The sequence below is a fragment of the Bos mutus genome, chromosome 23, assembly GCF_027580195.1.
Source record: "Bos mutus isolate GX-2022 chromosome 23, NWIPB_WYAK_1.1, whole genome shotgun sequence".
NCBI lineage: Eukaryota > Metazoa > Chordata > Mammalia > Artiodactyla > Bovidae > Bos > Bos mutus.
Genome location: NC_091639.1, coordinates 37499016 through 37511030, shown reverse-complemented (window position 1 = coordinate 37511030; position 12015 = coordinate 37499016). Strand labels below are relative to the sequence as shown.

Here is a 12015-nt window from a genome sequence, read left to right as displayed (position 1 = left end):
TGGGATGGAGGTCCTAGAACCACTTTCCCCACCATTTCCATTAATTACTGGGGTTCTGCTCTCATTTCTCGGAGAAGGCAATGGCACCCCACTCCAGTACTCTTGCCTGGAAAATCCCGACAGAGAAGCCTGGTAGGCTGCAGTCCATGGGGTCGCTAAGAGTCGGACACGACTGAGCGACTTCACTTTGACTTTTCACTTTCATGCATTGGAGAAGGAAATGGCAACCCACTCCAGTGTTCTTGCCTGGAGAATCCCAGGGATGGGGGAGCCTGGTGGGCTGCCGTCTCTGGGGTTGCACAGAGTCGGACACGACTGAAGCGACTTAGCAGCAGCAGCAGCTCTCATTTCTATAGCTCCCCTTTGCCTCTGTTTCCTATGCAGGAGGCACCTGGCTCATATAAAGGAGACTTAAAGTCCCAGATGACTTTGTCTTCTATTCCTTCCTTGTTTTCTCCTTGACAGAACCCCAGTCCCATGCGCAACAGTTCAATACCTGCGTTCCTGATTCAGGATTTCCTAAGTCCCATAAATAAGTGCGGGGAAAGTACAGTGCCAAAATACTGGGCTGGCCAAAAGGTTTGTTCAGGTTTTTACAAACAAACGAACTTTCTGGCCAAAGCCAGTATATTCCAAAAGGAGATCTCGAATTGGAGAACTGGTATACTCGGTCAATTTCCTTATAGACAGCATATACCCAACACAAAGTACCTACAAAAGTGCCTTATTTTTCTAAGCAAAAGACACACTGACTCAAATCCTGGCTCCAAAAGAGGATTCTTTTTCCTTTACTTCTTGGGAATTTTTACTATTCTCTGAATATTCTTTGTGAAAATTAATCTAGTTTATGGTTCTTCATAGGGAATCTTCTAGTATTGTTGAAAGAAATTAAAAACAAAACAAAACTAAATGAAAGTCCCAGATACCTGAAACAGTTATACAGGGTCACATGAGAAGAGAAGTGTCAGTCATGTATGGTCTCTGAGCTTAGGGACACAGGTAGAAGGCAGAAGCAGATGGCACATTCACATAAGGAGATGGCACATTCATAATTTTTTTTTTTGGCCTTACTGCATGACTTGTGGGATCTTAGTTCCCCAACCAAGGACTGAGCCCAGGCCCTCAACAGTGAAAGTTCAGAGTCCAAACCACTGGACTGCCAAGGAACTCCCATTAAATAGATGATTTTGACTGGTGAGACCAAAATCGGAATTTATACTAAGAACCAAAAAGCAGCAAGAGAAGCAGAAGGGCCCTGTGATGCAGAGCTATGGGTGAAGAGTTTAGATTTGACCAAGTCCACTGCAGACTCTGCCTTTGGCAAAAGAACAAAGAGCATCCTTTCTCCCATACTTTTTCCTGCTCAATCTCTTGATCCCTTTGTCCATATTCTCTCTTCTGTAGGACCTCCCATGACTATGTCCTAGAATAACATATATATATACACACACACACACACCTATTATTGTACCAATGACATTTTACTTTATCCATCGTTAGAAAGTTGTCATTCTTATTATATCATGAAGTTTGTGAGAGCAGCAACTGTGTCCTGTTCATCCTTTTATGCTGGAACCTAAACTAAGTGCCTGCAATACAACAGGCATTCAATAAATATCTGTTCCTTGGATGAATGTCTGATGAGTAAGTCCTATAAGTAACAGAGTATAATTAAGGAAAGAGAATGACTTCCCTTGAGAATGGCTCACATGGTAAAGAATCCACCTGCAATGTGGAAGACCTGAGTTCAATCCCTGGGTTGGGATGATCCCCTGGAAGAGGGCATGGCAACCCACTCGAGTACTCTTGCCTGGAGAATCCCCATGGACAGAGGAGCCTGGCGGGCTGTTATAGTCCATGGGGTCGCAGAGAGTCAGACACAACTGAGCGACTAAGCACAGTACAACAAGCAGAGGGAAAACAAGGGGAAAAAAAGATGTTTAATGATCAACTAGGGAGGTACTATCTGAACTTAATCCTGAAATTGCTTGGGAAGCAACTGTACTACTACCAAATATAGTTCTTGCCCTTCCAGAATAAAAAACAGACAATGGCTGTTTGCGGCAGTAATGACAGGTCATTGGTGTTATTAACATCATCTCACACTTATCAAAAGATGCTAATATATACTCTAAAATTATAAGATAAAATTCAAAGGAAAATTTTGTATTTTCCTGTTCTATTTTCTCATGTTTCAACTCCTCCACTATACACAAAAGCAGCTCAACATGTTATTATCCTTTAAACTAAATAAAACAAAAACAAAAAGCCTAGATTCAATTGAAAAACTTAAGCACAAATAGCCATGTCTCAAAGGTCTTACTGAATACAAAACACAGTGGAAAATATTTTTGGCCTAATAAGAGGATCCTAAGTGAAAATAACATAAAATTCATCAACTAAAAAAGAAGCAATTCAAGATGTAAAAAGATCTTGTGAAGAGAAATTCTGTAATATACAAAACTTGTTTCTAAACACAGCTGAAGCAAAACAAATCAAGAGTTAAGAACGTCAGCTGCACTCCATAATAATAAAGCCTAAAATCATCTCATGGAGAACCAAGGGGCAGGAAAATTCAAAGGTCTATTGAAAAACTGACAAAACACACATAAAGGATTGCCACACTCCCTTTGGGGCATTTTAAAAGAGGAAATTGTTCTGCCTCCTCCTCCTCCTCAGTACCCTTGTCACGACGGGGACTATGGCCGGCATGAGCAGAGTGTGGCCACCCCAGGCCCTCTATTCCAGCACTCCCGGACACTGCTCCTGCCAAAGAGGCAGCAGGAGCTTGTCCAGGGCTCCATGTCTCCCCCTACCCTTAAGCAGGGCCACTTCTTCACCTCAGTTCAGAGGTAATGTTGGACTGTGATGCTAACAGTAATCCAACAGACCTGCACCTTCTTTTGAGGCTCAGTTTCCAAATTTGTATAATTAAGGTAGTTAGTGGTGTTCCTCTCCTCGAGCTATCACGAGAATCATATAAAGGAGCAGTATGTGTCTGGCCCACAACAGACACACAATAAATGTTAGACTGTTCTCCTCCTGTCTCTCCTCTGAGGTCCTGTAACCCTCTCTCTCTTTTCTTCACTCCTCCTTTCTTGTGCTCCCTGATTCCTTATAAATATTTAATGGATCTATTTCCTTTGAGTTATTCTTCTATTTATTTCAAAATTTGAAAGGAAGATAAAAAAAGAACTTATTTGTATGAAACTGAATAGCTGTACTACAGAAGCCCACATATCTGCTATACTTGGCAGATGACAAGTCAAGGGCTGGCTAGCACCTGAACGTACCTCTGCGGACTTCAGGCATAATTAATGCTCCACATGAGTAGAAAGACTTAAACAGTACAAATAGCTTCACATGTTATTTCACAAATCACAGACTTCAGAACAATTTATATTTAAATATGGTTTTTTTAAAAAGCAATTTTAATCTCTCTTCAGCCCCAAGTAAAACTGTTATGATTTAGTGACACCATGTGGCTACATTCTGCTTTGCGCTCTTAGAACATTCCTCTGCTTACAGGTCACTCTGTGTTAGTCCAACTATGATATCAAAGTTGTAGGTGGAGGTACAATTCAAACTAAAGTATTATTAAAGTATGAACTAAAACGATTACTTGTAAAAACTAAAACTGTTCCTTCTTCCTTTACATCTGGATAAGGCATTTCTTGAATTCTGAAGACATGAATCATATAAATAAAGGCTCAGCATAATTCTAGGTATGATTATAAAGCATCCTGATGAGAACCACTGATTAATGTAAATGTGTCTGCCTTTAAAAGTAAATAAATACATCAGTGGCCAGGTATGAGGTTGGGGGAGAACAAAAGAGAAAAAATGGAAGACGCACATGCTTTTGTACAATGCTAGTATGGTAGGGAAAGGATGCTTCCATAAATAGCAATGTTTATTTTCTAATTTGTTTTATGTCTTGTAGATCTATAGCACTGTTAGGTACTATAATCTAATGAAAATGGGTAGAAAAAATTACGCTGCATCTAATGATGGCAGGGATGAGAGGGGACTCGGAATGTATGGTAGCAATAAAAGAGATTAAAGTGCCCTAAACCAAGAAGCAGCACAGTTTTAGTATTCATCTAATGAGGCCTCCTACAGTAGACCGGTTACTCCTGAATAACATTCAGTGTACACCAAAGAAAGCCCAAATATCTACAACAAAGACCAGAGAATATCATCCTCTTAAATCTCTGCTTGAAACACCCAGCTCCCCTCTCGGGCTTTCAACGATCTCCTATTTTAAATAACCACTCACTTCCTCGACCCTGGTCACCATCACAGTACCATTTTAACAACACTTAAAATTACCAGATGTTTTCTTACAGTATATATCTGTTCCTCCCAAATTGTATGAGAGTAGAAACCTTGGCAGTCTTCTTCAGTGTTATGGCCTCAGTTCCTAATACAATGCATAGCCCAAAGTAGGAGGTTATTTGTGAAATGAGTAAGTAATGGTTGAATATACAGAAGAATAAATAAAGAAAAATCTATTTTTTTAGCTGGTGAAACACACCTAAATGTCTTCTTGTATGTGAAAGCAGAACCACTCTAGTGAGATGTTTTTCATCATTTGTGACCTCTACTGTGACCAGTGAGACTAAGAGACAAGGCCAGCAGATGCTCTGCAACACCCTTTTTTCCATGACACATTTGGCACATTATTATCTCTAGTTCTAAGAGAAGAAGAAAAAGGAAGGAAGGGAAAACCACAATGATTAAAACACTTTCATTAGCAGTCAAAGAAATCAATGAACAGAGTAGAGTATATGTTAGAATTTAGCGCATGACAAATATGGATGTTCATACCAGTGAGGTAAGAACAATTATTGAATAAATGGTCTTAGTCAGCTGACTTTCCCTATCTGAAAATACACATGAAAAATATTCTGGCTGGACTAAATATTTAGATATAAGGATAAAAATAACAAGTAGAAAAACTTCTAAAAATATAACATTCTAATGCCGGAGTGAGGAACACCCTTCTAAACATAATATCAGATTACCAGAAACCATAAAAAAGATGGGACAGATTTGATTACTTTTTTTAAACATAAAATTCCATGTGATAAAAAGTACTAATAAAATAGTAAAAAATAATAAAATATACAATACATGATGCTATGCTAAGTCACTTCAGTCGTGTCCGACTCTGTGTGACCCCATAGACGGCAGCCACCAGGCTCCCCCATCCCTGAGATTCTCCAGGCAAGAACACTGGAGTGGGTTGCCATTTCCTTCTCCAATGCATGAAAGTGAAAAGTGAAAGCGAAGTCGCTCAGTCGTGTTCGACTCTAGCGACCCCATGGACTGCAGCCCACCAGGCTCCTCCATCCATGGGACTCTCCAGGCAAGAGTACTGGAGTGGGGTGCCATACATGATAGCCAAAGTATAATCATATAAAACATACATATACAAATAAGTATAAATATATATACCACACATATACATTATATTATACATATATATCAAGATGCATATATCAACATAAAGTTCTCACAAGCCAAAAACAAAAAGATAATCACACTGGAAGAAAAATATACAGAAGACAAAAACAGGCTTCTTATAAATGAGAAATAATCAATGTCAAGTACTATAAGATATCCTACTTTACTGATAAGAAAGGTAATCCAAATTAAAATAAGGCAATTTTTTTACAAATCTTAAATCACATTGGCAAATGTTGACAATGCCTGCATTGGTGAGGGTTCAGAGAAGGGGCATTTCTATGTGCTATTGGTAGAAACTGAGTACAGCCTTACCAGAGGGCAGGCTTTATCAGTATTTGAAATGTATACTATACTATAATTTGGGCTTCTCCAGTGGCTCAGACAGTAAAGAATCCACCTGCAAGAGATGCAGGTTCGATCCCTGGGTCGGGAAGGTCAAAGAGAAGGGAACGGCTACCCACTCCAGTATTCTTGCCTGAAGAATTCCATGGTCGAGGAGCCTGGTGGGCTACAGTCAATGGGGTTGCAAAGAATCAGACACAACTGAGCAACTAACACTATATTACAATTTAATAATTAAAATGTCATAAAATGACATTTCCATTTTGATAATTAAAAACAAAAGGAAAGGAAGAAAGAAGCCCAGTTTAGTGTTAACTGAGTTCAACCCTCCTGTGTCATGTTCTGAACTGTCAGGTTGCACCCTGTTCGATACCCTTTCTGGCTCCTCTGCATTCTCCTTTCACTTCTCTTATCAGCTCCAGCAGGAAACCTATCTGCCACCCATTCTTTCCTGTCCTCTCTCAACAGGTAAATTGTTAAGAACTTGGCTTTCAAGCCAACTATTCTTCTCCTTCAACTCTCAGGTTTTACACCAAGATGGCTCTAGTAATTCTAGCTACCAGCCATATGCAGGCTACCGCTACACACATTCACATCCATGTTTTCAAGTCTTCTCATATTTCAGCAACATTACACAGCTGCCAACATACTAGCACCATGTTGAGAAATAGCCAGAAAAAAAATTTTAAAGCATCTCCAGGGCACTCAGTATTTCCACTTTTTACTAGTGTTTTTTGTTCGGTTCCAGGCTCCACCATTTAAAAACTCTAAGCAAGGGCTTGAAGAGTTTCCTAGAAAGCCAAGAAGACAATGTGAAGGCAGGGAAATTTATGGGTATGGCAGAAATTGTCTTTTCCTGAAAAAGACAAAGCTGATAAGATAGAAGATGGTTCTGAGTACCATATAAAACAGATAAGACACAGTGCCTGAAGAACTATGGACGGAGGTTCATAACACGGTACAGGAGGGTGTGATCATAACCATCTCCAAGAAAAAAAAAATGCAAAAAGGCAAAATGGTTGTCTGAGGAGGCCTTACAAATAGCTGAGAAAAGAAGAGAAGCAAAAGGCAAAGGAGAAAAAGAAAGATATATCCATCTGAATGGAGAGTTCCAGTGAATAGCAAGGAGAGATAAGAAAGCCTTCCTCAGCGATCAGTGCAAAGAAACAGAGGAAAACAATAGAATGGAAAAGACTAGAGATCTCTTCAAGAAAATTAGAGATATCAGGTAAAATTGCATGCAAAGGTGGGCACAATAAAAGACAGAAACGGTATGGACCTAACAGAAGCAGAAAATATTAAGAAGAGGTGGCAAAAGTACACAGAAGAACTGTATAAAAAAGACCTTCCTGACCCAGATAACCACGATGGTGTGATCACTCACCTAGAACCAGACATCCTGGAGTGAGCGGTCAAGTGGGCCTTAGGAAGCATCACTGTGAACAAAGCTAGTGGAGGTGATGGAATTCCAGCTGAGCTGGTTCAAATCCTAAAAGATGATGCTGTTACAGTGCTGCACTCAATATGCCAGCAAATTTGGAAAACTCAGCAGTGGCCACAGGACTGCAAAAGGTCAGTTTTCATTTCAATCCCAAAGAACGGCAGAGCCAACGAATGCTCAAACTACCGCACAATTGCACTCATCTCACATGCTAGCAAAGTAATGATAGTACGTGAACCGAGAACTTCCAGATGTTCAAGCTGGATTTAGAAAAGGCAGAGGAGCCAGACACCAAATTGGCAACATCTGCTGGATCATAGAAAAAGCAAGAGAATTCCAGAAAAACATCTACTTCTGCTTTATTGACTATGCCAAAGCTTTTGACCGTGTGGATCACAACAAACTGTGGAAAATTCTTAAAGAGATGGGAATATCAGACCACCTTACCTGCCTCCTGAGAAATCTGTATGCAGGTGAAGAAGCAACAGTTAGAACCGGACAGGGAACAATGGACTGGTTCCAAATTGGTAAAGGAGTACGTCAAGGCTGTATATTGTCACCCTGCTTTTTTAACTTATATGCAGAGTACATCATGCAAAATGCTGGGCTGGATGAAGCACAAGATAGAATCAAGATTGCCGGGAAAACTATCAATAACCTCAGACAGGCAGATGATACCACCACCCTTATGGCAGAAAGTGAAGAGGAACTAAAGAGCCTCTTGATGAAAATGAAAGAGGAGAGTGAAAAAGTTGGCTTAAAATTCAACATTCAGAAAACTAAGATCATGGCATCTGGCCCCATCACTTCATGGGAAATAGATGGGGAAACAATGGAAACAGTGACTGACTTTTTTGGGGCTCCAAAATCAATGCAGATGGTGACTGCAGCCATGAAATTAAAATATACTTGCTCCTAGGAAGAAAAGCTATGACAAACCTAGACAGCATATTAAAAACCAGAGACATTACTTTGCCAACAAAGGTCTGTCTAGTCAAGGCTATGGTTTTTCCAGTAGTCATGTATGGATGTGAGAGTTGGACTATAAAGAAGGCTGAGTGCCAAAGAATTAATGCTTTTGAACTGTGGTGTTGGAGAAGACTCTTGAGAGTCCCTTGGACTGCAAGAAGATCCAACCTGTTCATCCTAAAGGAGACCAGTCCTGAGTGTTCATTGGAAGGACTGATGTTGAAGCTGAAATTCCAATACTTTGGCCACCTGATGCAAAGACCTGAATCATTTGAAAAGACCCTGATGCTGGGCAAGATTGAAAGGCAGAAGGAGAAGGGGATGACAGAGGATGAGATGGTTGGATGGCATCACCGACTCGATGGACGTGAGTTTGAGCAAGCTCTGAGGGTTGGTGACAGACAGGGAGGTCTGGAGTGCTGCAGTCCATGGGGTCACAAAGAGGCAGACACAACTCAGTGACTGAACTGAACTGAACTATATGGAAAACTGTACGAGAACTGACAAGTCACTTTTCTTCATCTCCAGCTGGGGGCTAGGGGGGCTGTGCTTAGTCTAAGCTTTTGGCTACATTGAGCAGTCCACTTAACCCAACCATGCATTCCTGAAAAGGGACCAGAAAGAAAGAGCAGACCACTTTCTTACACTGCTGTCACAGCGTTTATCAATCCATAGTTTTCCAGCACAGATATACACTTTAACAAAGACATGGGTAAAAAACACCAATGAAAATATATACATATTAATACTGAATTAATCTCTTGTCGTTACCTGGTCAGTGCCTTGACCCTAAACTCGTGCTAGCATTTACAGAGTACCTACAGCATACAAGAGTACCTACTGCATATCTACATAGCCTGAATACCATACAAGAATACTAAAAGATTAGAATCCATACTCCTTACTCCCAAGAGCTTATAATTTGGTATCAGAAATAAGACAAACATGTAAAGGACGCTGAAGAACAAAGGTGACATACAAATGTGCAAATTAACTAACATAATGCAAACTGAACCCTTACCTGCTAAAGAAATAAAGAATGTATATGTGCCCAGTAAAGTCTCTGCAAGAAGTGTATTTAGAACATTGCTTAGGTAGTCAATAAATGATTGTGAAGATAAGAAACACCAAGCACAAGGCATCTTTGGATAATCAATAGGGGCTCACTAAGTTCATTTTAAAATACTACCAAAATTCCAAACTATCACAAAAGGCAGAGCTTATGACCGAATCTAGTAATATGATAAGTAAGAGGACTTCCCTGGTAGCTCACCGGCTAAGACGCTGCATTCCCAATGCAGGGGGCCCAGGTTTGATCCCTGCTCAGGGACTTGGATCCCACATGCTGCAACTGAAGATCCCACATGCCGCAACCAAGACTCGGCACAGCCAAATGAATAAATAAATAAATATTTTAAAATATATGATAAGTTAAAGTGGTTATAAATATTAAAATATTTTTCTCACTAAAATGCATACAGGACTCCCTCCTTTTCTTGTTATCACTATCTCTAACACCACCTTTGCTCAGGTTTTCTCTATCAGCATTGGGAGCTGGCTGTAACAGGACAAAAATTAGCATCACGAATATGGCCAGGCTCTATAGCACACAAAACCAACAACAAAGGCAAGGCCACACAGAAGAGACAAAATAAGGAAAAGGGAGTATAAATAATGTCCACTAGTGAACAAGAGAATTACATTCTCTAAAAGCCGCAGATCATGACTGAGGGCACATGTCTCCCTCCACAAGGCAGGAGTTTTCAGGTGAGTAAAGCACGTGGCCTTTGTCATAGCTGGTATCACAGGCACAACAATTCGTCCTGGAAGTCATGTTTCTAGGGTTTCAAATTAAATACAAACACAGTCTTTGGACCATATCAGACATTCTGGTTGTTACACTGCTTATTTTTTAACCTGATACAACCATAATAATGTGAGTTGATGCAGACTCAATCCCGTTCTCCACTTCGGGGCACCTCCGTCACTCTCAAAGTATCCCTAGGCAGTTCTGAGACACAGAATCTTCACTCAATTTCTTGTCCTTCTCATTTTAATACATTCAAAACCCCTCTGATAAAAGAGCAACTGCCAGACCTGAGACACTTTACTTCCTCTTTGGGGAAATGAAATTGATTTTCTTCATTTCCACACAAGAGGATTCCTGGGTAACAATAATGTGTCTGGTCATACCCAAAAAAAATGTAGGCAACATTTGTTACAGTAACAGAGGCTGAAAGGTGGTGTTCCTGTGGTGGGAATAAGAATTCAGCCTGATACTGTTAGATCATGCGTTAAATAAGTATAAGGGTATCTTCTGACCAAGACAGTAAATGCTGTGGGGCCAGCCCCATCTGCCCCAACTCAGCCACACTGGATGTCAGTCAGGAACATGAGTAAGGGTGTGGAGGGGAGTTAGGGTTGGGGGTAAGGAGGCGTGCTCCACATGCTCCCTGGCTTATACCCACCATATCCTTTCCCTTCTCTTGTCACACCTAACCAAACAAACCAATCACTTTCTGCCTTTGATCTCTTGAGTTAGGGTGATATATGAAGGGCGATTTCCAAGGGGAAAAGCACAACAGAAAAAAACAACAACAGAATTTCAGGGGTCTTTAACCGCTTTTCCCAACTCCTCAATTCATCATTCATCCTGGTTTTACAGAATTTCAGAAAGAAAGCTTTAAAGATGGCTTATACCTAAAGTAAGAATATGAAACATTAGAATAGTTTATCAATACTTTTTAAAAAACAAACTTACATGGAGCTAAAATATGTAACAACAATAATACTTAAGGTGCTCTGGTTGAAGGAAGGGTGTGAGTCTAGAGCCCCACCAGCTCAGCTTCCTTTGCCCCAAACACAACCCCACTTAGAAACACCTGCTCTGTCAAATCCCACTGATATTCACTGACCTAGAAAAAGAACAAAGATATTCAGAACATACTCAATGGTGTCCAAAAATCTCCTGGCCCTGAGGACTGCTAGGGAAGCCTCCAAAAATATCCCTCCTGGCTTTTGTGGAAAGAATGCACCCACTAACAATAGCTCTGCTTTCAAGGTATAGAACGGAATTTAAAAAGCATTTCCACATCTCAGTGTCCCTTCTTATCCATTTACAGGTCTACTACATAAACATGGTACAAAACAGTTTCACAGTACACTATAAATATTAAGATGTTTAATTTTCCAGTTTCCCTAAGTGTTTTAGTTGGAATGCATTTGGTAGCTGATACCCTGAAAAACTTTTCTTCTGTGAGACAGAAAACGAAATCTGTTTCTCAACATTCGTATCTCTTTAGACAAACGTCAATATCATTTATAAGCCATGAGAACTACCTGCAGACGCGGGCTGGAAAATATAACTTTTGCCAGGAACGACACAAATACTGCGAATGATCAATCACTCTGATCCAGTCAAGTTCATCCATTGACACTTCAATGAAGTATGAATAAGACCTATGAATCAAAAGGAAAAAGGCAGAAAAAAAAGGATATTAAAATAACAAGTGGTATTTTAATAAAATGTTAAAAGGTACAAAAAATACACTACTCATGAATTAGGTTTTCTGAACGACGACCAAATCCTGATGATGAAATTTGTATAGATCCCCCTAATACAGCATTTACAATATGTATTGAAGTTATCTCTTTGCATGTCTGTCTGCCTTATTAGGTCTCAAGCTGCTTAAGAACATGTTGCTTAGTCACTAAGTCATGCCCAACTCTTTTGTGACTCATGGACTGTAGCTCACCAGGCTCCTCTGTCCATAGGATTTCCCAGGCAAGAA

The 12015-nt window shown here is 40.1% G+C and overlaps 1 protein-coding gene across 4 annotated transcripts in view; it reads right to left on the bottom strand.

The window, feature by feature from the left end:
- The window catches only part of BTBD9 (BTB domain containing 9), a 410406-nt gene that overhangs the window by 341954 nt on the left and 56437 nt on the right, over positions 1-12015 (bottom strand). For all 4 annotated transcript variants that reach the window (XM_070361346.1, XM_070361349.1, XM_070361347.1 and 1 more), the window contains exon 6: positions 11564-11683. In XM_070361346.1, the coding sequence (XP_070217447.1) occupies positions 11564-11683 (120 nt within the window). The remainder of the gene's footprint in view (positions 1-11563; positions 11684-12015) is intronic.